The sequence below is a fragment of the Bos taurus genome, chromosome 11, assembly GCF_002263795.3.
Source record: "Bos taurus isolate L1 Dominette 01449 registration number 42190680 breed Hereford chromosome 11, ARS-UCD2.0, whole genome shotgun sequence".
Lineage (NCBI taxonomy): Eukaryota > Metazoa > Chordata > Mammalia > Artiodactyla > Bovidae > Bos > Bos taurus.
The window spans coordinates 22,056,886-22,081,239 of NC_037338.1; the positions used below are offsets into that span (position 1 = coordinate 22,056,886).

Consider the following 24,354-nt stretch of genomic DNA (forward strand, 5'->3'; position numbering starts at 1 on the left):
TCTAGCTGTTCAAGCCAGAAAGCTTAGTCATCCTTGTTCTTTTTCTCACATTTAATCCACTAACAAATCCTGTTGGCTCTACGTTCGATGTATATATACATATACATATATATATGTGTGTGTGTATATATATATGTCTGACCTCTTTTCAACACCTCCATCAATACCACTTTGTCCCAAGCCACCACCATTTACCTGGATTAATGCAATAGTCTTGCAACTAGTCTCTCTGTTTCCATCCTTGCTCTACTATTGTCTGTTCTTAACAGACAATAAAAAGACTAATCTTTTAAAAAGCTAGGATTTATTTGGCTACTAGGTATAATAGAAAACTTAAAAAAAAAAAAAACTTTTCTTTATTAACAATTGAGCACTTAATGCTTGTTTTTAAAGTGAAATCTTATGGGAAATACCCAAAACATGATAACTGATGAAAGCTGAGCTGGTACAGCAGCGATATTCTGATGGACAAATTAGTACTTCCTTTCTCATGCAACCAAGGCACTTTTGAGACTGTAAAGAGTTGGAAAAACCACTGCTCTGGAACAATTTATAGAGCTATTCCATTTTTCTTGAAGATCTCAAAAAAAAAAAAAAAAAAACAGCTTTCTTAAAGAAATGTATATGAAAACTTGATTTCAATCTAATCATCCCTCAGCTTCCTCTAGAAACTTGTGTTGCACAGAGTCCAATTAAAAACCTCGACAGAAAGATTGAAAAGATAGTCACTGGCAGCAAACAATTATGAAACTTCAACCAACAATACAATGTCTTCTTTGAGGCTACTTTATTATGCATCTATATAGAAAAGTTATCCTAATATTTTGTTAACAATGCATTTCTACTACTTTTTTACTATCATAGAACAATTTTTTTTAACAATATACTGTTTCTCTAGATTACAGGGACTTGTCTATCACCTACTCTCACTGTGCCAAGAGAACATGATTTTCTTAGCTGAGAATTAAATGTGGTCACTTTTAAGGGAGAAAGGCACACTGACAGAAAGATAGGAGGAATGTGAGGCTTCTCTCAGTCTAAATACCATGTGTGTTAGTAAAATATTATTTTGGACTCCATAGACTTGATTCCTTATAATGTTTCTTGCTGTTGACTCCCCATCAGTAAACAGGGAGTAATGGCTTTCCTCTGCCTCACAGGGTGATGAATCCTGGTTTGCCTTAGAATTTCTGTTTTAGCATTAAAAGTAGTACTGGTGTAGCAAACTGGGAAGGCTTGTTACCTCATTCTCCATAACATAGGAATACTATCCAACTGAAGCAAGGGGAAGGTAAGATAATTCAAAACATTTCATATAGTTTACTGCAAAGAATTCACAGATTCTCAACAAATTATTGTTGCTGTTATTCTGTTTATTTTATGCCTATATTAAATGATCCCTTGTTATCATATGAGAAATGGTTCAGATGCAACAAACACATCTTAAAATTTCTTAAGATGCTTTTACTTTGTACCATGCTTTTCAGGCATGCCTTTACTTACATACTTAGGGAAACTACATAAATATAGTTCCTGACAATGAATCTTTTGAAAAATAAAAAAGTTACAATTATAATATTGGAAGTAAACTGAGTATTGGCCCCAAAGATATATCACAAGGTATAAATAATTCAACCTTTATATTAACATATGAAAAGGGAGTGGTGTTCTATATTATGATTCTAAGTGTGTTTACACATGTTTATTTCCCCCAAAAGTTTGCATTTTTAATATCTTACCTATAACAGAGACTTGAAGTAACTCAATCTTATCCCTGAGGCCTGCAGCTCTCAGATTGTCATATGCACCTGATAACTGGGAGTCACTGACATCAGCACCCACGTAATATACATGCTGTGAGGGGAGAAACTCACATTGTAAATAAAACCATATTTATGTAGTTAAGGAAATCTACTTGCAGTTTTTCAAATGATGAAAATGAAATCAATAGATTTGTTAATTCACATTAAAAGAAATTTATGATATTTCTTTAAAATAACATTCAAGGACCAAAACCCGAGAAGTTTTTGGTAAAATGTTAACACATTAATTTTTAACATTTTACAATTAATATTTTAAAATACAAATGTCTAAGGAATTGAGGGATTTATATAATGTAGGTCATGACTAGTTACTGGAATTCTGTCATAATTTCCTAAATTTATCACAGTATTTAAAGAAATAACACAGTAATTTAATTAATCTTTCATAGTCTACTTTGACTACAAGTAAATAGTAACTCATATAATTAAAAATAATAATCCCTAAACAGACAATCTACCTGTAAATAATGGTTAAGTGAATACACAACACACACTGATTAAAGTAAAACACTGCTTGGTTTACCAAACTTTAGAACTTACTGGCCATTCCTTAGCAGCTTCCAAAAGTATTGTTCCAAGTCCACACATTGGATCTAAAACAACTGCACCAGCCTATAGATAGAAATGTGGATTTGCTGCTGTTAAATCTACTGTAACAGGTATTATGCAAGAAGCCTAAAACTTGAGGAATCAATCATTTCAGAGTAAAGATTCCTTTCTCAACTCTATTAGGAGTTTCAGGTAGTTAAAGCCCTAGGGCAGGTGTCTGCTTGGCACATTTAAAGATTAGGCAGGAGACCAGTGTGTCAAAGCACAGTGGGGGCCAGGCAGCTCCACCAAGATGCGCTGTGTAGAATTACAACCACCACGTCCTACAGGTTTAAAAAACTGTGCAGCTCATGGTACAAGCCTACAGTATGACACGTGGGGCTTCTGCTTCTTACCCGGAAAGTGACACAGTGAAGGGGTCACCAGCAGAGGCAAAGAAAACACAACAAATCAGGCACTGGCTTTTAAAGTGCCATCTGGAAGTTGACACACATCATTTCCACCAACATTTAATTGGGGAAAGCACGTCAGTCGCATGACACACACAATGTGAAGAGGTTAGGAAAGGGGCCCTCCTCTCTGTACCTGAGAGGAGAGCAGGAAATCTGGAGGAAAGAAACTAATGACTCTCCCCTCTGGGGGACAGAGGGTGTCACACCATGTCTGATCTTGTTGCTGTTACCAGGATTCTGATTCTATTCTGAAGGATGGGAAACTACTGCAGGGTTCTGAGCAGAGGAGAAACATGATGTAACATTTCAAAGGGATCACTGTGGCTGCCCTGGTGAGAAAGGACCACAGAAAAGTAGGGGAGTTACGAGGAGGCTAGTTAGGGAATCCAGGCAGAGATAATGGCGGCCCGAATAAAGAGTGACATTGGTGGAGGTGGGGAGAAGTAGTTGGATTCTGGGTATATTTTAAAGGAAGAACCGACAGGATGGATGGCAATGCGGAATATTACAAAATGACAATGGTCTGATGTGACTGAAGTTTTTAAGAGAAGGTAAAAAAAATATATAAGCCTATCGTCTGGATGCTGGTGATCTCCTAAGTACCAACGTTTGGTAGATGAAGGCCCAGCAGGGTACCCTGACAGCAGAGGACCCTGACACAGAGCCTAGGCTGGTCCTCAAACAAAGGGGAAACATCCCACAGGCAGGAGTGGGACAGTGACCACGTGCGGGTAGGCTAAGCAAGGTGAGTGGTTTCGGTGGCGTGCTCAGAGAAGAGCCTGAGGGAAGGGGACACCAGAGAGCACGGGAAGGAAGAAGTAGACACCAAATATGGATGGCTGGTCCTAAGTGTTTCTCTAAAGGGAAGCAGAGGAGGGGGTGAGAGCTGATGGATCATGTGGGTTCAGGAGAGGGTCAATTCATTTTTAAGTTGCAAGATATTATAGCACGTGCACATGCTGATGGGAATGACCCAGTAGAGAAAAAAGTCCTTAAGGAGGCACGAGGGAATGGAATCCACACAAGTAAGGGAGCAAAACAAGGACAGTTCATTTATTATAATGATTATAATAATTATAAGCCATTGTAATTCCAATATGTTGGTAGACCTCGTGAGAACATGTTAAACTTCTCTTTTGATTCCATTATTTATGTCACTTAAGAAGCAGGAGAATTACAAGTATGCTCAAGGGAATGACTGTAATGATAGAGCCTAAAATCCACGTGGGGAGGGAGGGCTGAGTACAGGTGGTGAGCAGGGCCACTTACTGGGCTTCCTTGGTAGCCCAGCCGGTAAAGAATCCGCCTGCAATACAGGAGACCCTGGTTCAATTCCTGGGTCAGAAGATCCCTGAAGAAGGGCATGGCAACCCTTTCCAGTATTCTTGCCTAGAGAATCCCATGGACAGAGGCACCTGGCGGGCTACAGCCCATGTGGCTGCAAAGAGTCGGACACGACTGGACTAAGCACAGCACAGCACAGGGCCACCGGTGACTAGCGGTCTCATGGAGTTAAAAAACGATGGCAGGGCACAGGAGGAAGTGAGTGGGAAGGAGGAGGAGGATAAGAGCAGCATTTCTGGGATTTGGGGAAGGTATACTTTTCTGGGTATGATAAATTCTAGGATGTGACTACAGCAGATCATGAGAGGCAGGGAGAGCAAGACACTAAGGGATCAGATAGCGCAGACACTGAGTTGATTTCTGACAGGAATAATGCTGTATACTAGTACAGCGGTGACAAGAGATCTGTAGATGACCAGGATGATTGGATGGCACGTGCTTCTAAGGCAGCGAGAGATCCTGGGCAGAAAGGGCAGCGAGGTGCAAGCCGGACACCTACCCCAGCGCCAGGCCCAGAGGTCCCTTGGTCTGTCTACAGAGGAGGCAGAGTGCTCAGAAGACAGCGGGGTTCAGCCAGAGCCAGGGGCTACCTGATGAAAAGAAACAAAATGTCCTTCAGAAGCTTCTCCCTGACACTAAATTCTACCAGAGTGTCATATGGATCCCTACATGAAGGGGCAGAAAAGTAACAAAAAGAATAATGATTTAAATGACAATTTTAAGATTAATAGCAGTATGAGAACTAATTTTTATTAACGACTTAAAATGTATCAAACTCCATGCTCTTTCTCCCCACAGTCCCTCTTCGATGAGGTGATCTGCCCTTAAATATTTTTCAATGTCCTGATTTTACTGCAGGACTGTCATGACACCTGGAGACATAGACAGTGGCAGAGAAGTATTTCCATATGCTTAAAGTAATAACCAAGATTTACACAGAACTTGATTTTCCTTGCTTTTATGATCTGTATGAAGGAGAATGGTTTACATTGAACATGAAAAATACCTAACACCCCCAGGCTTAAATTTCAGTTTCCATGGCATTAGCCTACTCAAGGTTGAGCTGCTTGTGCAGTTTTAGGTACCAAGCTCCAAAGAGGGGCCGCCTGGATGAAGGCTGGATACTGGGATCATTTATACGGTGGGCCATACTGTGTTCTCCCAAAAAGAACCATGCTGTGCACATCTAAGGGTAGGAAGTCCCTTAAAAGCTAGAGCGAAAACAGGCAGAACCAACAATACACATCTAGTGAAATGAAACTTCTGGAGGGAACAGATAAATATGTGAAAAAAGTTAAAGCCGCTAGAGATATCAAATATAGCATGTGATGTGTGCTAAGTTGCCTCAGACTCTGTGTGACCCCATGGACTGTAGCCCTCCCAACTCCTCTGTCCATGAGATTCTCCAGGAAAGAATACTGAAGAGGGTTGCCATGCCCTTCTCCAAGGGATTTTCACAACTTAAGGATTGAATCCAGGTTTGTTCTGTCTCCTGCATTGGCAGACAGTTCTTTACCAAATATAGCATGCTGCTGCTGCTGCTAAGTCACTTCAGTCGTGTCCGACTCTGTGCGACCCCATAGATGGCAGCCCACCATGCTCCTTTGTCCCTGAGATTCTCCAGGCAAGAACACTGGAATGGGTTGCCACTTCCTTCTCCAATGCATGCATGCATGCTAAGTCGCTTCTTTCGTGTCTGACTCTGTGCAACCCCATGGACAGCAGCCCACCAGGCTCCTCTGTCCCTGGGATTTTCTAAGCAAGAATACTGGAGTGGGTTGCCATTTCCTTCTCCAGTGCATGCATACATGCTAAGTCGCTTCAGTCGTGTCTGACTCTGTGTGACCCCATGGACAGCAGCCCTCCAGGCTCCTCTGTCCATGGAATTCTCTAGGCATACACATACACAATTTTCCAAAGCTAAAAAAATCCATGATTTTAAAACTAAACATTTCAATAAAGTACAGCACATTTTGGTGACTCTGGTTATACCTTGGAAGATAATGTCCAAGGAAAACTCAAAATCCACAGGCAAAATATAAAGAGATGGAAAATATGTGAGAAAGGAAGCTTAACATGTTTATCACAGGATCTCCAGAAACAAAAAAAAGGAAATTGTTTAAGTAAAAGACACTAAAGCAAAATAGTTGAGGAAATAATAAGTAAATAATGGATGAAAGAGTACCTGAGCTGGAGGAAAAAATGATTTCTATAATTATTATATATACTAAATAATAGTTATTATAATTATTATTACTGTTGAGGTCCAGGGCAGGATGCCCCAAAATATGCTTTAATGGCATATTGATTATTTTGAGTTAAAAGTTACTTAAGAAACAGCAGGTAATGATATAAAAAGGACATACACTCTGACCCACTTCTCTCCCCCTGAAAGCAGGAATTTAATCTCCCAAGTGAAGGTATCTTCCCTCTACCAGGAGGATAGAAAGCATCTTTATCACCCGAGTTAGGGAATTCAAAGCTGTATACATGAGAAAGCTGGATACACAAACTGTTACTTCTTCACTAGTCTGCTACCCCAAGCACAAACCTCTTTGTTTTGTTAAATCTTCACAAGTGTTTCTTTGTCTAAAAAATAATAAATAGCCTGCTTCCATCACTTCAGGGGTCCCACATCTATGAGAGTTTCCTGCATACAAATTAAAAATTTTTTTCTCCTGTTAATCTGTCTTGTGTCAATTTAATTATTAGATCAGTCAAAAGAACTCAAGGGGGGATAGCGAGGTAATTTCTCCCTCCTTGACATTATCATAGCAGAAGTTAACACTTAGGTACTTCCTATATGCTAGGTGCTGTTCTAATCCCTTGATAAATGCTAATTCACATGGTCCTATGAGATGACTATTTTCATCTTGGAAGTGAGAAACCGAGACGCAGAGATGTTAAGTATCTTACATAAAGTTTCCCAGCCTGTAAGTGGTAGGGTTGGAAAGGGAACTCAGGGAGTTGGACTCATCCAGTTCTGGGCTGAATAAAAAAGATACTTACATAAGTACATCTGGTAATATCCCTGAGATTAGAGGATTAAAAAGAAAACTCTTACAAGCTTGCAAATAAAAAGAACAAGATAGCCATCAAGGAAAAGAAAAATCATACTGGCAGGAATTGCTCCCCTAAAACACTGGAAGTGAAAGGATAATGGAACAGCATTTATAGACGTCTGAGAGAAAAGGACTGGAACTCAAGGATCTCATACCAAGCCAAAGGGGGATACCCAGGTGACAGGAAGAAGTGTAAGGAGATACTGGAGTCCAGAGCGTATATTATTCAAATACCAAGTTTGAGGAAAGTACCAAGAAAAGACTATCCAAGCAACAAATAAAGCAGAGCAGAGACCTCAAAGAGAGAAAGACAAAGTGAAGAAGAAGGGTGAGAAGCTCTGTACCTCACACTATACCTGTGTGTTTATACAGAAATGCATGTTACACACACTGCATCTTAATGATTACGGATGGGTTGTGTAATATAAGTGCAGTATAAGAACTTTTGAAAACGGATATACTTGGAAATTTTGATGCATAATAAATAATTCAGTTCAAGCTGGTAGTTGGGAATGGAAGAGGGTAAACATGTTTCAAAGGTCTCACTGTAGGGAGGAGCAAAGGTGGGCCAGAAGAAGAGAAAAAGTACCCTGGAGGTCTCATCTCATGACAAGGGAGGAGCGGACAGAGGAGGAAGTTCAGAGTGTAGGTGGTAAAAACAGTGTGCTGGCAAAGAAAAGAGTTGATGTCTTGTTTTAAAGTCAAGTCTCATGTGTTTAATTAAGAGAGCTGGGAGAGAGAGCCATTCAATAGCACACAGAGTAAAATCCAACCTCAGGGAAAACAATGAGACGATTCACTTGATGAAAGTAGCATAAATAAAGAGTAAACTGCAAGAAGTTGCAAAGCAAATCTATCATAACTGCTGTATCTATCATAATACTGTACTGAATTCTCTCACTGAAAGAGCCTATCATTGTGGGATAAAGATAGAGTTCTATGTTTATAAAAAATACACACTGAAAACAAAGTTGAAAACGAAGCAGAACTACAAAGGAAAATGCAAAGAAAAAAAGTGGAAATACTAAGACATGGTGAAATTTAAGTTTAAACTTACAAATCAACATGATGAAACTTTAATAACAATAAAAAGGAACACTTTACAATGAGGCAGTAACAGTCAAATGAGTATAAACCAAACTACAGAACAAACTACAGAATGAGGTGACAATGAATAAAAATGCAAAATCTTAAAAAATATAATCTAATAAATTTCAAAATACCTCTTTCAGTACTGAGCAGATAGTAAAACAGCAAATAAAAGATACAGAGGCCATCTCTTGACTAGAAAATAAAATTATTTTCTTATGTTCATGGAGCATTTACAAAAACTGATCAAGATCTTGGTTAAATTTTAAGTAGAAGTTGTACAGGCCACATGACTGTGACAAAAAATTAGAAATAATAAAATGTAATTATCTTTTGACTCAGCATTTTCATAGCCAAAATACTCCCAGAAGTTTGACAAAAGCCTATCTCTGCAGTTCGTAAGTATAATGGCAAGAAAAGAAATAGAAAAACAGAATAAAAAAGGTTAAAAGAACCAAAGAGAAAAGAAAGCAACCATCAATAAGAGGCTGTGTAAATTAATTATGGAAAGGACCTTGGTATTCAATTAAAAGGGACCAGAACAGGTTCCTTACCTTAATTTCTGCGAGGGAGGCCATTGCCCAGGCTATGGTAGATCTCAACCCTGCTGTCTTGATGTAAGCTCTGCAGGCTAAAGGAACCCTATTAATAGGATACAAACAAAAATAATTAACCCATTCATACCTGTACATCATGCACTGAAGTATTGCCTAAGTTAGACAGTATATAACCTTTTTATTAATACAAAATTACCTTCTCTAACTGGTACCTTGTCTAACCAGCCAGTGTGGTATTTCAGAAAGGAAAATTTTTTAGATAACTGAAATTTAAACCCTTAAGTGCTTAACTTAAAAAATTTAATCGTATGAGGGAAGTCCTTCTAACTTTATATGCTTCCCTGACTTCCTATGTAGAACAGACCTTTTCTCACTGACCCAGAGTCATCGAGAGTAAACTGCACTGTGCTACAGATGCAGTACAGGACCCACGGCTGAACGGATGCCAACCCTTAAAGAATTTCTAAAAGGTCCCTTTCGTAAGTTTGCCTTTTGCTCATTTGCACCTTTCTCTAAAGTTGGAATGAAGCTTGACACTGCACTGTCGAAAATAATTTATTGAATGAAATGCTGAAGCAGAGGACTCCCCAGTGAGTTCACTGGTCTCCATTACCTATCACTTCATACTTGATCTTCTACCCCATTATTGCTAATATCGGTGTTTCCAGATTTGATACAGATTTTCAAAATATTATTTCTATGTTTCTGGTGCAGTGAACAACATTGCCTTGCAAATTTCAATGCACTTATCTATTTTGTGTATACTATTTATTGGTAAGACATGATATATGATTTCAAAAATCAATGCTTGGCTGTTTTGTGGTTAGGCCTGTTTTAAAGCCACTAAGAGGGCTCTTCTACTAACAATACACCAAGCCACAGTGTTTTCCAAACCCAATTTCCTTTCATCATTTTCTTTCTGCTCTTAAAGTTTTCTTATTTTGTCTGTATTTATTGCAAGCCTCTTAAGATCTTAGAATTAGATGAGGTATGTCTTTTAAATAAAACAGTGTGATTGTGTATTTAGTATTATGAAGAAGACTGCATGATAAAACTACGAGAGGTTGTTTTTGTTGAAAAGGTTTTTCAGGAAATAAAATTTCATACTGTAAATAGTACTATATCCAGAGATTTGGAATCTGGGATATAAACTTTGTGGGTAGAAGAATTATAAAATAATCTGATCAACGAATCTTGCTTCAGCAGGCTAAGTGCAGCAATTATCTCGCTACAAAACACATCAGGTATAATCAAAACTGAGAAATTACTTTCACTCTAGACACACACAAATAGAATTGGTACGGAAAACTGTCTCTGTCCATACACATTACGAAGTCCTTTTCTACGCATCGGGGATTTATATAGAACCTTTGAAATTTTTGACTATTGTGTGCATACTTTTGCTAATAGAGGTTTATTTTATAGTAGCCAACTCTATTAATGTGTGACACAAGGGTACCCATTCTTACTTTGCTTGGACAAAACTAATCTGCTATTACTTCAACAAAAGGGCCTCATTATATCAGTAAAATAAAATTATTCAGGGAAAAGAACTGTTCAGAAATAAACTCTTTGAAAATAAAAATAATTCTCTATTTTCATAGGACCTGGCTAATGTGTTTATTCGGAGTTTTAGCTGACTTTTACCCCAGTACAAAAATAAATGTGGCTTTTGATCCTCTTGTCCTCATATATGAATCTCTTCTTTATTTTCTTACACACCATTATCACCAAGTTGAAGACATTCTCATCTCCATCTCTAGCCTAGATCAGTCCGCTGAATCCCAGATCTTTATCTTCAAATGTGTGTTTGGAGACCTTTTACCTGGAAGTACTGCAAAACTTACAGACATAAACTAAGCATACTTTCCTTTTCCTGTATTTCATATCTCCATACATTTCTTCATTTTCTTGGGTCATTTCCTATCTACAATATATAGGGTATCCCCATCTACATCTGCAGGGGTTAGGGCCTGGCACTCCAAAAGGCACTGAAGTAGGGAAGCCTGGACACCTCGTAAGTGTAGATGTAAAACAGTGGGTTAGGTTTGGTCTGGGAGAGTAGGGAGGGTACTGGAGTAGGTGGGGGCCAAGGGAAGCCAACAGGGCCTTGAGGCATGTGATGACCTCATGTGTGTTAAAGTGACTATTGGTGCATGATATCTGTAATCTCGAGGCTAGTGGGGCCTACCCTATAACTAGCACACAGCGAGAACGCAATCATTCAGCATTTCTTGACCATTCAGAATGTCCTCAGCTCTGTGCTAATCAACTGCAATGGTGCATCATCTGATAAAACTGTTACAATGACCTTAAGCGTTCTTTTTACATCCTGATCTGGGCTTACACATGTACAAATGTGACCTCAGGGTCAATGGGATCTTTCCATAGGATTTTTATGATTTTAAAAATATTCCATACCTAGAACCACCTAGAGAAAAGATATCTAAATCACTTTATACTATGTAAACATGGCTATGCATATAAAATGTTTTGAAGATGCCAACAATATTTACATGCTCCCAAGAAACTGCAAATCACTATTTCCATCATCCAACCATCCATTCCTTCCCAAAGCATCTAAGAAAGTACTGCTGTATGATAAACATTCAATAAATATTTCTGAATAAGAAATATTCAGAAAAATTCAACTGTATTTATTATTATATAGTACCCTACATAACTAGGGAGAAAACCTGAAGAAGATTTTAAAAATTGGAATTACTCTCCCACAAAAAAAACTGCAGTAAAATGTGAAGTATGTTCAAAATGAATTTTAAGAACTGTGATGTATTTTCTATTTTAATGAAAAATCCAAGAGGCCAATGGACTAAAATTTAGTTTAAATGTGGGCCTGTGAAAATCATTTAATAAAAAAATAGATATGATTTTCAATATGAAAAATGTAATCAGTTGACTATTGTGATCAAATCTTTCACAACTCTAACCAGTCCAATCAGGATCCAAAGTTCCATGCAAATACTTTACTGGTTCAAGCAAAGAACTCAAAGGCTTTGATTTAAGCTCCCTCTGATATATCAGTGTTTCATACTATGAATAAAAACACAAAGTTTTTAGTTTTACAAACTCTCCTAAGACACAAACCTGAAGCTTAGAAATAATACGTACCTGAACACAGGAATTCCCAACACAGAGTAAACGTCACTTAGATGTATAAAAATCTGAAAGAACAAATATTGATGTTAGAATGGACCAGGTAATGCATTACCCAATGAGTGACAATTTGAAAGCTTCCATTTGGAACCTATACAACGTATATTTTAATAAATTCCAAGGCCTCTTCATATCTGAAAAAATATTCCATAGTATTTTTTATTGAGCAAAGTAAATTTTAAGTACATCTCATAGAAAAATTCTGAAGTCAATTTGGTAAACAACTTATATTGAGAATCACATTACAAAGAACTCAAGATCACTTTTCTTTACAGCGATTCTTTGAATTACCCTAACTAAATTAGATTTTTAAGCATTTTAGGTTAGAGCTGCTGCTGCTGCTAAGTCGCTTCAATCGTGTCCAACTCTGTGCGACCCCATAGACGGCAGCCCACCAGGCTCCGCCGTCCCTAGGATTCTCCAGGCAAGAACACTGGAGTGGGTTGCCATTTCCTTCTCTAATGCATGAAAGTGAAAAGTGAAAGTGAAGTTGCTCAGTTGTGTCCGACCCTTAGCGACCCCATGGACTGCAGCCTTCCAGGTTCCGCCGTCCTTGGGATTTTCCAGGCAAGAGTACTGGAGTGGGTTGCCAGTGCCTTCTCCGTTTAGGTTAGAGACAATTACCTAAATCTACCCTAATTCTAGCCTCAAGTAAGACTTGATACCATGGTTAACAGAAAACCTGCTTAAGCTAATATACTGTAGTAAGAGTGACCTTTCACTCTATTATTTATAGGGACTGCTTTTTTTTTCTTTTAAAATTTTTATTGGGGTATAGTTAATCCACAAGCTGTGCTACTTTCAGGTGTACAGCAAAGTGCATCAGTTATATGAAGAGTTTATTCCTTTCTATCATGGCATCTGGTCCCACCACTTCATGGGAAATAGATGAGCAAACAGTGGAAACAGTGTCAGACTTTATTTTTTTGGGCTCCAAAATCACTGCAGATGGTGACTGCAGCCATGAAATTAAAAGACGCTTACTCCTTGGAAGGAAAGTTATGTCCAACCTAGACAGCATATTCAAAAGCAGAGACATTACTTTGCCAACAAAGGTCCGTCTAGTCAAGGCTATGGTTTTTCCTGTGGTCATGTATGGATGTGAGAGTTGGACTGTGAAGAAAGCTGAGCACTGAAGAATTGTTGCCTTTGAACTGTGGTGTTGGAGAAGACTCCTGAGAGTCCCTTGGACTGCAAGGAGATCCAAGCAGTCCATTCTGAAGGAGATCAGCCCTGGGATTTCTTTGGAAGGAATGATGCTAAAGCCTGAAACTCCAGTACTTTGGCCACCTCATGGGAAGAGTTGACTCATTGGAAAAGACTGATGCTGGGAGGGATTGGGGGCAGGAGGAGAAAGGGATGACAGAGGATGAGATGGCTGGATGGCATCACTGACTCGATGGACGTGAGTCTGAGTGAACTTCGGGAGTTGGTGATGGACAGGGAGGCCTGGCATGCTGAGATTCATGGGGTGGCAAAGCGTCGGACATGACTGAGCGACTGAACTGAACTGAACTGATCATCTTTCTCCTGTTATTTTCCCCCCAGTTTTATTGAGAAATAATTCATACATCACTATCTACGTTTAAATCATACAGTATGAAGGTTTGATTCATGTATATTATGAAATGATTATCACAATAGGTTCAACTAATATCCACCTTCTCATGTAGATAAAAAGAAAAGCAAAAAAGGGGAAAAAATTTCCTCACCATGAGGACTCTTAGGATTTACTCTTCACAACCTTCCTATACCACACAGCAGTGTTAGCTATAGTTCTCATGTTAGGTCATGATGAGGATTTAAATGTCTCAAGTTGAAATCAGTAGCCCACATAAATTTTAAAAGAATCTTACTCCTTTAGCCTGATGAGGTTTATGGAATATTCTAACTCTGCTCTTTGACCTCAACAACATTTGACTCCTGATACTTTTACCCCAAAGGTATTTTAATATAGTTTAATCAGAACTATTCCAATATTGATAAGCTTTTACTAAGAAAAGAATAATCTGGAATGAATTCCATTTAGTTTAATTCTTTGATCATTGAAGCTAAACTTTACAATTTTTTTTATCTTATTCATGTTAGCAAAGCTACTGATTGGTATTGATTCTTTTCTATTTAACAGTTAAAGTTATGATATACTGATATTTTTATATACCAAATGTTATCAGGTACAACTTTTTGCACTATGAAGTCTTCTCTGTTACTTGTACAGAACAAAATTTGCTAAAATTTGATTCTTCTGTCAGTTTTGGTCACACAGATTTTACTATGTGTGATTCTGTTGTCAATTTTGTTTTGTGTTAATTATTTCTACTAATAGCTATTATTTGCATTAAATGGATGATAGGAATTAAATTAGATATATTTGTTTATGAGCTAAACTATGAGAAAACTGTGGTTCTGAGACACTGAGATGGAGTCAGGGAGAGATGAGGAGGAAACCAGACGGAAGATAAGAAAACTATAGACAGGGAGATGAAAGAAGATAACGCTTATATAAAAACATTCTCAGCATCAAAGAATTTTGCAAAACAGCAATAAAGGATATACACTAGGCATGCCTTTTTAAAAGCAAAAAATATCAAATAACAAAATAGAAAACAACACAAAGCCTTCTGGTTTGACTAGCCATTACTCCTTTTAAAGCTATATAAAAATAATCTACCAATTAATGAATCATAAAAATGACTACTGGTCAAACTTATGGTCTTCAAAAAACACTGAAGAACATTTGTTATAGTCAGAATTCATTGTCCCATGTGTTTACTTTGTTCCAATTAAAAATGGTATAACCTCATTAAATTAATTTTGAAAATAGAGAAAAGGGAAAGAAAAATAATCCCACAAGCCCAACAAAGCCACTGTTAACACAGGTCTGTTTTCCAATTTTATTTTTTACATTAACTAGAATTTCTTATAGATATTTGTTATGTATTATAGTGATTATAGAGAGCATCTCTAGTGTTTAGTTTAACTGCGACTAAACAATTCCATTCCAAAAGTTCAATTTGAATGAGACATTTTCACAGTGAAAACTACTAGCAAAAGAATCTGCAAAAAAAAAGAATCTGCAGTATTCTGTTGCAGAGGAGGAATCAGACTGTTAGATCCATGTAGACGTGACTTAAAACTTTAAAGCAAAGTTAAAAAGCACACTAAAAGTTATTGACATTGCAGCTGTATTGTAATAACTTTGAATGGAGACAGATGGCTATTAGACTTGTGATGATTTTATAATGTATGCAAATGTTGAATCACTGTGTAATTCACGTGAATCATATTTTATGTCAACTACATTTCAATTAAAAAAAAAGAATAGTTGGCATTGTCTTTAAAGAATTAGGTTATGAGCATATAAAATAAAATGAACATTCATTACCTCCAAATTTGGATTCCTCAAATCTGCTTTCCATCCAAACTGTTTCATAAGAGCAATTCCAATTACTCTTCCTACCTCCTGAAAAGGCAACAGGTTAAAAAAAGATAAGACTACTAAAAATGAAAATTTTAAGTTTAAATGTAAGCAGAAAACTATCAGGGAAATCAATCATACTATCTGATGGTAATTTAAGGTTACAATATTAAAATACTACACGAAAGCATTTTCTATTCAAGGCAATAAGGGTGCATTGTACCGCTTCCACCCCAACAAATCTTATGGCATTGACGTTTACTTGTGTGTAATCTCTCTCCTCGTAATTTCAGACACATGAAATAACCAGATTGTGGCCTGATAAATATGGTCATTCTGGGTTCCAGGAAATAGATGCAAACTGAAAGATGAACTATTTTAGCTATGGCAATTCTGTATAATTTAAAAGTACCCGTTTAGTAGCATTAGGTTCAGACTGAAGAGTCTGTCTGATTTTAAGACTGGCCCAAGGACCCACACCTATGCCCTCAATATCACTAAACTTTGCAGGGTCCTTTTGTGGTGTTCGCTCTCCTTTTAAGTACACCTGTGTATCTCAGTCTGGGTCCTGGGAAGATCCCACATTCAAGACCTGGTGCTGAGCAACCACTCGATCAACACAGAACCGAATTGAAGAGAAAGCCAAAAGGCTTAGGGCCATGATATTCGAATTTCCAAATGTAAACAGTATCTATGAGTTTAAGGAAACTTTTAGGGAGAAAGTAAAAGGAAGTCTTTATGTAGACTGGCACAGTATTCCTCTTAAGCATCTGAGGTAAAGTTAAGAAGGAAAACGCATTTTTAGAAGAGATTTAGTTATGTGCGATTAGGTCGAGTGATCTGTCTGGGCCTGGTTATGTATTCTGTGAGAAGTTTTCACCTCATTTTTGATCTAAAGAATAATTAATTCTTTTAGAAAATGGGAACCCACTCTGGGGGGCAAGTGTACCTGCGCAGTAAGGGTCTTTGCAACGGCCCCACTGCAGCGACAGGAAACTCTAAAAGTTAAGTTGGTCTGGTTACGCGTATCAACAGCTTCCGTGACATCATCCTGAAGTTTTTGAAATTTTTCTCCTTCGGTGATAAAATTTCCTTGCTCCAATATTTTTTCTTCTATTTGTTTTTCCAGCTGGCATTCCTTAGTCTCTTGTAGCTCTTGGATTTGTTCTGTTTTCAATTTCTTAGCAGTGATATCATCTTCTCCCACTTTTCTTTTGAGTGGGTTAGCATTTTTGTGAGAAAGTTTTTCCTTTTTTGCATCAAGTTCAAGAAGATTCTTCCAAATTGAAATGGCATTCAACCAACTTTCAGGATCATCATTTATAAGTCTTTGTAGTTCATTAAGTATTTTTCCTAAATAAGTAAAATCTCAGTTTATCCTTTAGTGAAGCTATTCACACCCTCAAATCCCATTACCTTTATTTCTTTAAAATAAGAAATTTTATTAAATTGCTACATGAATACTGATTTCCCTTTTATCTGGAACTTATATAATTTAAGAATATTGTACAGAATAAAGTTCATTCATGTATTCCATACTTAACATCAAACCTGTTTTAAAATTCCTATAAAGTTACCATTTACTTTAGCAAGATCATTTGTCCTATGATAACATATGTATCTCTTCGATATACACAGAGATGTACAATGTGTGTTGATCTTTAAAGTAATGCTGATCTTGCATATAAAAAATTAAGTTTTAAAAAATAGAGTAAATTGCAAAACAGAGCTCAAAAACAGAGCAACTGAATCTTGAGACTATTTAAGACCACAAAATATTAGCACAGATCATAAAATGAGCTTCCATAAAGAAACATTTCAGATACACAACTCATTCATAATTTAGGAACTGGCAGTCATGCTTAGTAAAATGTAATCTTTTCTTGATAAGCAAAAGCCATCAAGATGATCAAAGAGTAATTACTGTAGTTCTTTAAAGATGAAAGTGTGTGGAATATTGGGATGAAGTTTTACTGACCTTACAACATAATATCTGAGGATTTGTTAACAATTTTTCTGCCTCATCTTGATGTCTCACCATTTGAATTGCTCTTGACACAGTTTATTATAGGCTGTGATGACATGATTTCTTGTGCACAAGCAGCAGTCAAAATAAGGTTTAAGGCAATGTTTTATCCAGCTATAGCAGATCCTTTTTTGCTTTTGTCAGTATCTTTACGTTATTTTAGCAGCACATTTATAAAAGTAGGGAGTGGACAAGAAATCTCTTAAGCCCTCTTTAATGCTTTATCAATTTAAAGTTCCCCACAATAGGAAATTTGACTATGTAGTATTTTCCAATTATATCACTCATCAGGTAAAATTTATAAGTTCTGACCAATTATTTAAATCAATGCATTTGGGGTTATTACATGCTCCTAAATCTTAATAAATGCACCAACCATATATAGCCTTAGAGAAGGTGTCTGATCATAATTCTCAAGGAAGAAATGTGACTTAGGACACTAAAATCTCAGAAGGAAGGCAACACATTGGTCAAAACTTGTAAAAGAGAAGAAACACAATTAGGTGATAATATTCAGGAAATACAGAAAAATAACTAAAATTAATGATCCCAGGGGTATGAATGATTCTTTAAAATGTGAAATGGCTACATATTAATTGCCAAGCAAAAAACTCTGGAGTGCACTATGTCACGTAGGTAAAAGCAACAGGTATACACCTACCTTTACTCACAGAAGAAACAGGAAATGGAAGCTGCTTTTTAATCAGCAAAAATAACCTTTCTGCAGATTTCAATTGTTTCAGCATATTCAAGTCAGAACAGGTGGTGAAAAAAACTTTTCCTGAAATGTATTCAACCTAGAGATAGAAAAAATAGATATTAATGTAGTTCAATGTCAGATTAAGAATCATTTCCCTTCCCTCCCCCTTAATGCATTAAAACATAGCATCTAACAATAATAAAAATGCCTATTTCTGAAGTATCTACTATTTATTAGACTATCCTAGGCACTCTGAATACGGTTTTCCCCCTCATCCTATAACAACCCTCTAAGGTAGATTTTATCATCTCCATTTTATAGATTAGGAAATTGAAGCTTAGAGTGGTTAAATAATTTGTATGAAGTCACATAATCAGTGACCAAGACCATAATCTTTCTGTGTTACTTTTTGGAAAGTTTTTGTGTACACTCTACTAAAAAAAAAATAGAACACAAAATACTGATTAATTATCAAATCTCACACAACTACTAAAAGTGGGGAAAGGAAAGGCAAAATGGATAGGACAAATTAGGTGTCTAGACCAAGTTTAACCTAATCAGTAGGTATTTATTAAACACGAGGAAGCATAGAGTATAAATCCTACAGATGAATAATAATGTAAAAGGCATATACTGACATACAATTAAAATGTAAAAGGTATAAGACAATAATTTGCATTAAGCCCAGGAGAAAAGTAAAATGTTAATAAATGTTCTGGTAAGTTGCAGGTACAATAAGCATTACTAACGATGGAAGCCACCATTAGTAAAAGTCTTGGGAAAGAATCCTATAAGATTTGGTCAGAGGGATTCTCACAAAAGAATGCAGGGGAAGAATGCAGAGGTGGGCGTGACAATCTGGCTGAAGTAAACTGTAAGACAGCATGGCAACCTTTGCTGTGTGATGCTGACTGGATGGTGTCAGGCGGATGGATGGTGCGGCTCAGGCCCAGCTTGAAAAACAGTAACGATTTTACCCCAGATAGTAATGGTTCACCATTATAGACTTCTGATGAAAACTATGACAGCACTAAATTAGCTGGAAGAAAGATTTCTGTGGACGGGGCATAAAGGACTGAGTGCTGAATGTGATGCTGGAGGGAGAAGCAGATTACTGAGGAAGAAATAATGAACCACTTGGCTGCGGGAACCGGACAATGGATAGAAGCAAGAGTATGCATCAAACTGAAAGAGGCTTGAAAGACAGGATAGATATGTAGACAAAGTCAGAGAAGAAAGGAAAATGAAAAGAGCACTGATTCAGAGAGTCAAATGAGGTACAGCAAACGATGCTCAATGCCAATGGAACCCTAAACCTTTTGGGTCAACCAACCCCCTAAAGTTCAGGATGGATGTGGATGCTCCTAGCATTCTCCTTTAGGAATGGCCTCAGGCTAACTAACATGGTTTTAAGTTATCTCCTAGGACTGAGGCAACCATGGAATCAGGGGTGTTCCATGTGTACAGACAGCTCCCACTCAGTGGAACTTGAACTCCAAGTGTATGGTATGTTTGATCTGACCTGTTCTAATTAAGCTTTTGGGATGGTAATTTCTAAAGTTACACTCTAGCTTGATGAAGAAGAATCTCTGCTGGGGAAGCCCTAAGTTGATGACAATTAAAACCCCAATACTTCTATAGTTTTAAGATGAACAAGATCTGGGATTCTGATGTATAGCATGGTGATTTTGGCTAATAATTCTGTATTATTTAGCTGAAAGTTGCTTAAAGAGTAGATCTTAAATGTTCACATCAAAAAAGTAATGCTGATTACATGATGGGATGGAGGTGTTAGTTAATGCTATGGTGGTCATCATTTTGCAACATATAAACGTATCAGATCACCTTAAACTTAAATAATGCTATATATCAATTATATCTAAATAGAGCTGAAAAAACAAATAAATTTTAAAACTCCAAAGACTTTAGGTACTAGCAATGTACCTAAGACAGACGAAGGAAGTAGGGAATGAAAGAATGTTTAGGAATCAATATTTAAGGGGATAATGAAGTAACTAAAACAAGAACTTCCGGTTTTTACAATTTACTTCTTTCTCATTACAAAGGTGACATTTTCCCACTAAAGTCAAAATTGAATATATACCTCAAAATGCTTAGAACTTGGAAACAAAGTTTTAAAAGGTAAATTTTTTTGAAGTTTAGATTTTGTTACTTGATCTAAAAGTATAGTTGATATTAAGCCATCACATGAAATAGCCAGTTAAGATTCTGGGGGAACTGAAATAAATATTTTACTGTAAATCTATGGTTCTAAGATTCAAGTCTTATAAATAAACTGATACAAACATCTAGACCAGTCTAGACATTAAATTAATTATTTACTAGTACAAAGATCTTATCTTTTCTCATTTACTTGAGTATCAAGGGAGATAATTTATATAATGAACTTCTAAAAATATTTTATTGGAGGAGGGTGTGGAGAACAAAAAATTTTTTTGACTGAAAATCAAGTTAATTAAGAGGAAGAGGACCTAAAAGGTCCTTTAGGAAAAGGCAATGGCACCCCACTCCAGTACTCTTGCCTGGAAAATCCCATGGATGGAGGAGCCTGGTGGGCTGCAGTCCATGGGGTCGCTAAGAGTCAGACATGACTGAGCGACTTCACTTTCACTCTTTACTTTCATGCATTGGAGAAGGAAATGGCAACCCACTCCAGTGTTCTTGCCTGGAGAACCCCAGGGACGGGGGAGCCTGGTGGGCTGCCATCTCTGGGGTCGCACAGAGTCGGACACAACTGAAGCGACTTAGCAGCAGCAGCAGCAGCAGCAGCAGCAGCAGCAAAAGGTCCTTTAATCTACTGGGGTGCTCAATCATAAGAATAATATGTGTTTAGCCACTTAAAATGTTAAATACATTCTAAAAATCAATACCAACACTGGTTTATTCTGTTTATTTAAAAAAAAATTAACATTAGGCCTACATTCCTTTTATAAGAAATGAGCATGTAATCAGAATGTGGCGGATTCATTTTGATATTTGGCAAAACTAATACAATTATGTAAAGTTTAAAAAAAAAAGAAGTAGTTTATGAAATGGTAAAATAGCCACTGTGAGAATCAATCATATATATGCAAGTGCTTTAACAGTTCACCTTTGATAAAGTATTCTATCTCAAAGTAGTAGAAAAACGAGTTTTGGTATTTATGATTTCAAACACTGCTGAAGCTACTGTTACTCATTTTCTTTAGTTTATTGTTTGTAACTGATCATATTCAATTACAATAATTAGGGAGGACTGTGGCATTTTAGACTATTTCACACTAGTATTTGTTACTTGAAAATTTATTTATATATCCAATCTGTTTTTTCCATTTGGAATTAAATCATTAAAAGTGTCTAAAACCAACTGGTTTTATGTCTAACACTTCAGAAGATGAAACAACAGCCTTTATTAAAAGAAAAAACAGCTCTGTTGTCAGCTATAATATCTAAGCAGTTAGTATTTTTGTTTTTCTTTTAAAATTTAGGGAGTCAGATCTAATGAAAAGATGAAAAGCCTAAGCCAAGGCAAAAAGGTAAGGTACAGTAATAAGGAGATACCAAAGTTTTCCTAATTCTACAGATGCCACTTAATTTTAGAATTAATTTTTAAGTGCTAGGTGAAGGACCGAGGTGGGGTGTGAGCTTTTGTGTTTCATTTTAGAAGAGAGAATTAAAAATATATATTTTACTTAATTTTTTAAAAAAGTATCCAATCTACAGGGAATGCATAGAATCTAGAACCTTATGCAATCATCCCATTAAATGAAATAACTGAAATAACTCGACTATCTGCTTAACCCTACTATGTGGGCTAATTGTTTTGCTATGTGGGTTTATAAAGGCTGATTAATTAACTGACCGGGCCTCCTGGTTCTCTGGCATTGCAGACACCTCTACTACAATGAATTTTATCTTCAAGATTACTGTTTCTACTTTTATTTTTATAATAACAGTATTTAACACATTAAACAGAATTACAAAGTAAAGCTTAATTTTACCCAATACATTTCTTTAAGGTATGCTACACACTGCATACTAGAGTATATATTATATTTATATGCTGTAAGTATTTAAAAATACCCAGGAACCTATAAAGAGGCTTGCCCCAACACCGGAGGAAAAAAAATCAAACCTGAACGTGACCAAGTGCCAGCTATAACTTATTTGACTCCAATTGATAGGAAATAGAGGAACATGTGAAAGTACACCACGGAGGTGCAAATGGCAAACACTGAGAACAAGCAGAGAGGTCAGTTTTCTAATACTGAAGCATACGCAGATTGGGTCAAGCCTTCTATTTTTCATACCAAGAACTCTAAGTGAATATTTGAAAAAAAAAAAAAAAAAATCAGCGCGGCATGATGTCATGGCTTCACAGTGTTCAAGGACCTGGAACCAAGTGCCAACCTGCCTGGGTTGAACATGATAACATGTCTGATTTCACAGATAGCTTGGGTGTGAATCCCAGCTCTGCCATTTTCTGGTTCCGTGATGTGAATATTTTATTGGACTTACTTGTGCTTCATTTTCCATTTCTGTTAAATGTGGAGCCCACCTCAAAAGATAGGGTTGTTGTGAAAATTAAGTGTCTGACATATTAAATGCTTAACCCATGTCGGCAGTTGCTATTATATTGTTGCTTTTTCAGACTAGCTACATTTAACACTCTATGACATTCGGTGACTAAAACCACAAACGGCAGTTAGTCTAATAAGACTGATGTCATTCTTCATGATCCTCTCTGTCCTCTCTCCAATCATCATCACAGAAACTCCTTTTGTGAGCTTTCAACACTTCAGGAGTCCTGGGAGTGGAGTGGTCAGTTTCTTTCAATAAGCTTTCATTTTCCAAAAATACATCATTTACACTGTCATATATAATCCCATCAAGACACTGGAGCCTTTTTCTATTACATCCTTTCCCTGTTTTCAAGAAACAGGCTCAGCATGTACTAGACGGTAAACTGATGTTTACAACTTTCTTCATTTCATCGAAATTAACAGTGTAATAATACCAGCAACTGCTAACTTCCTTCTCTGAGGCATCTTAGGGTATTTTTCTAGCTACTATTTACTGCGGATTTACACTGTACTTTACATAACCTTTATCACTGAATCCTCCCAACAGTCCTGAGATAAACACAGTGTCAGGAAACTGACAAAAATAGCTGAACCTGACGATTATATTTGCATTTAAAAGCTGGAGAAAGAATTCTTACAGGTCTAATTCTAATTATAGGCACTATCAAACATTTTTCTTTAAAGAATCTAGGAAGTAACTCACATCAATAGCTCTTTTTAAAAAAAAAAACCTTCAGCCGTGACAGTGACAGATGTGTAGGGGGAAAGGGCTGGCGGGTCTTTCTGGCAGTAATTAAGGGACCTGCCAGCAGAACTCCGAGGGCCCGGCCGTCGCCTCTGTGGGTTCGCGGTCAGACAGTGAGGGGTTCGCGTCACTTTCGAGGGTCGAGGACCGACCCCAGCGGGGAGGGACCACGGGCAGGGGCGGGGCCTGGGCCGCCCTGCTTCTCGCCCCGGCTCGCTGCGAGGCCGACTCACCTGGGTGGCAGCCAGCCGCTCCCGCACCTCCCGCATCAGGAAGGGCTCCAACCCGCGGCCCGCGGTGCAGAAAAACTGGGCGCCCACTGCAGGCCTGGAGCTGGGACCTCCGGGAACCACCGCCATGGCAGTTCGGGGTCACGTGGCCTCGGGTGCGCGCGGCGCGGCCCCGAGGTCCCGGAGGCGGCGCGCAGGGGCCGAAGGGCCGGGTGTAGCCAAGGGCGAACCAGGCCGGAAGGTCCCAGAAAGGTCTGATCGGCTGAGAGGGGCCCTGTGGGTCTCCTAGGTTAACTGATTGGAACCTCGTTGATTAGGCATCTGGAATTATTTAGAATCGCAGGTGGAAGGGATGTGATTGGGATATATAACTGGGAATAATAAAGACTGCCACTCATCTGGTAGATCCTTAGCAGATGCTCTTATGGCACATCTTTGCCTCTGATAGCATGGCTTCGCTATGCTAAAGAAGTGAATGATGACTATAGGAAACAACATAAAATGTGAAAGACTGGAGGGAATGAATAACTGATGGCGTTGCTTAAAATATCCATTAGATTTTTACCTCAGTTCTTCCCCGGTAGTGAGATAGGGGATAAGAT

General features: G+C 37.6%; 1 protein-coding gene across 5 annotated transcripts in view; it reads right to left on the minus strand.

Annotated features, from left to right (window-relative positions):
* Nucleotides 1-23,903, minus strand: part of THUMPD2 (THUMP domain containing 2) — a 40,063-nt gene extending 16,160 nt beyond the window's left edge. For 3 of the 5 annotated variants that reach the window (XM_010809929.4, XM_024998477.2, XM_059891151.1), the window contains exons 1-8: nucleotides 23,756-23,903; nucleotides 18,156-18,291; nucleotides 16,418-16,821; nucleotides 15,436-15,513; nucleotides 12,006-12,058; nucleotides 8,874-8,961; nucleotides 2,364-2,435; nucleotides 1,740-1,854 (exon numbers count right to left, since the gene is read on the minus strand). In XM_010809929.4, coding sequence (XP_010808231.2) covers nucleotides 1,740-1,854; nucleotides 2,364-2,435; nucleotides 8,874-8,961; nucleotides 12,006-12,058; nucleotides 15,436-15,513; nucleotides 16,418-16,821; nucleotides 18,156-18,291; nucleotides 23,756-23,881 — 1,072 coding nt within the window. In that variant the 5' untranslated portion in view covers nucleotides 23,882-23,903. The remainder of the gene's footprint in view (nucleotides 1-1,739; nucleotides 1,855-2,363; nucleotides 2,436-8,873; nucleotides 8,962-12,005; nucleotides 12,059-15,435; nucleotides 15,514-16,417; nucleotides 16,822-18,155; nucleotides 18,292-23,755) is intronic. The other 2 variants (NM_001192222.3, XM_059891152.1) reach the window with 2 other exon arrangements.
* Between the last annotated feature and the right edge of the window lie 451 nt (nucleotides 23,904-24,354).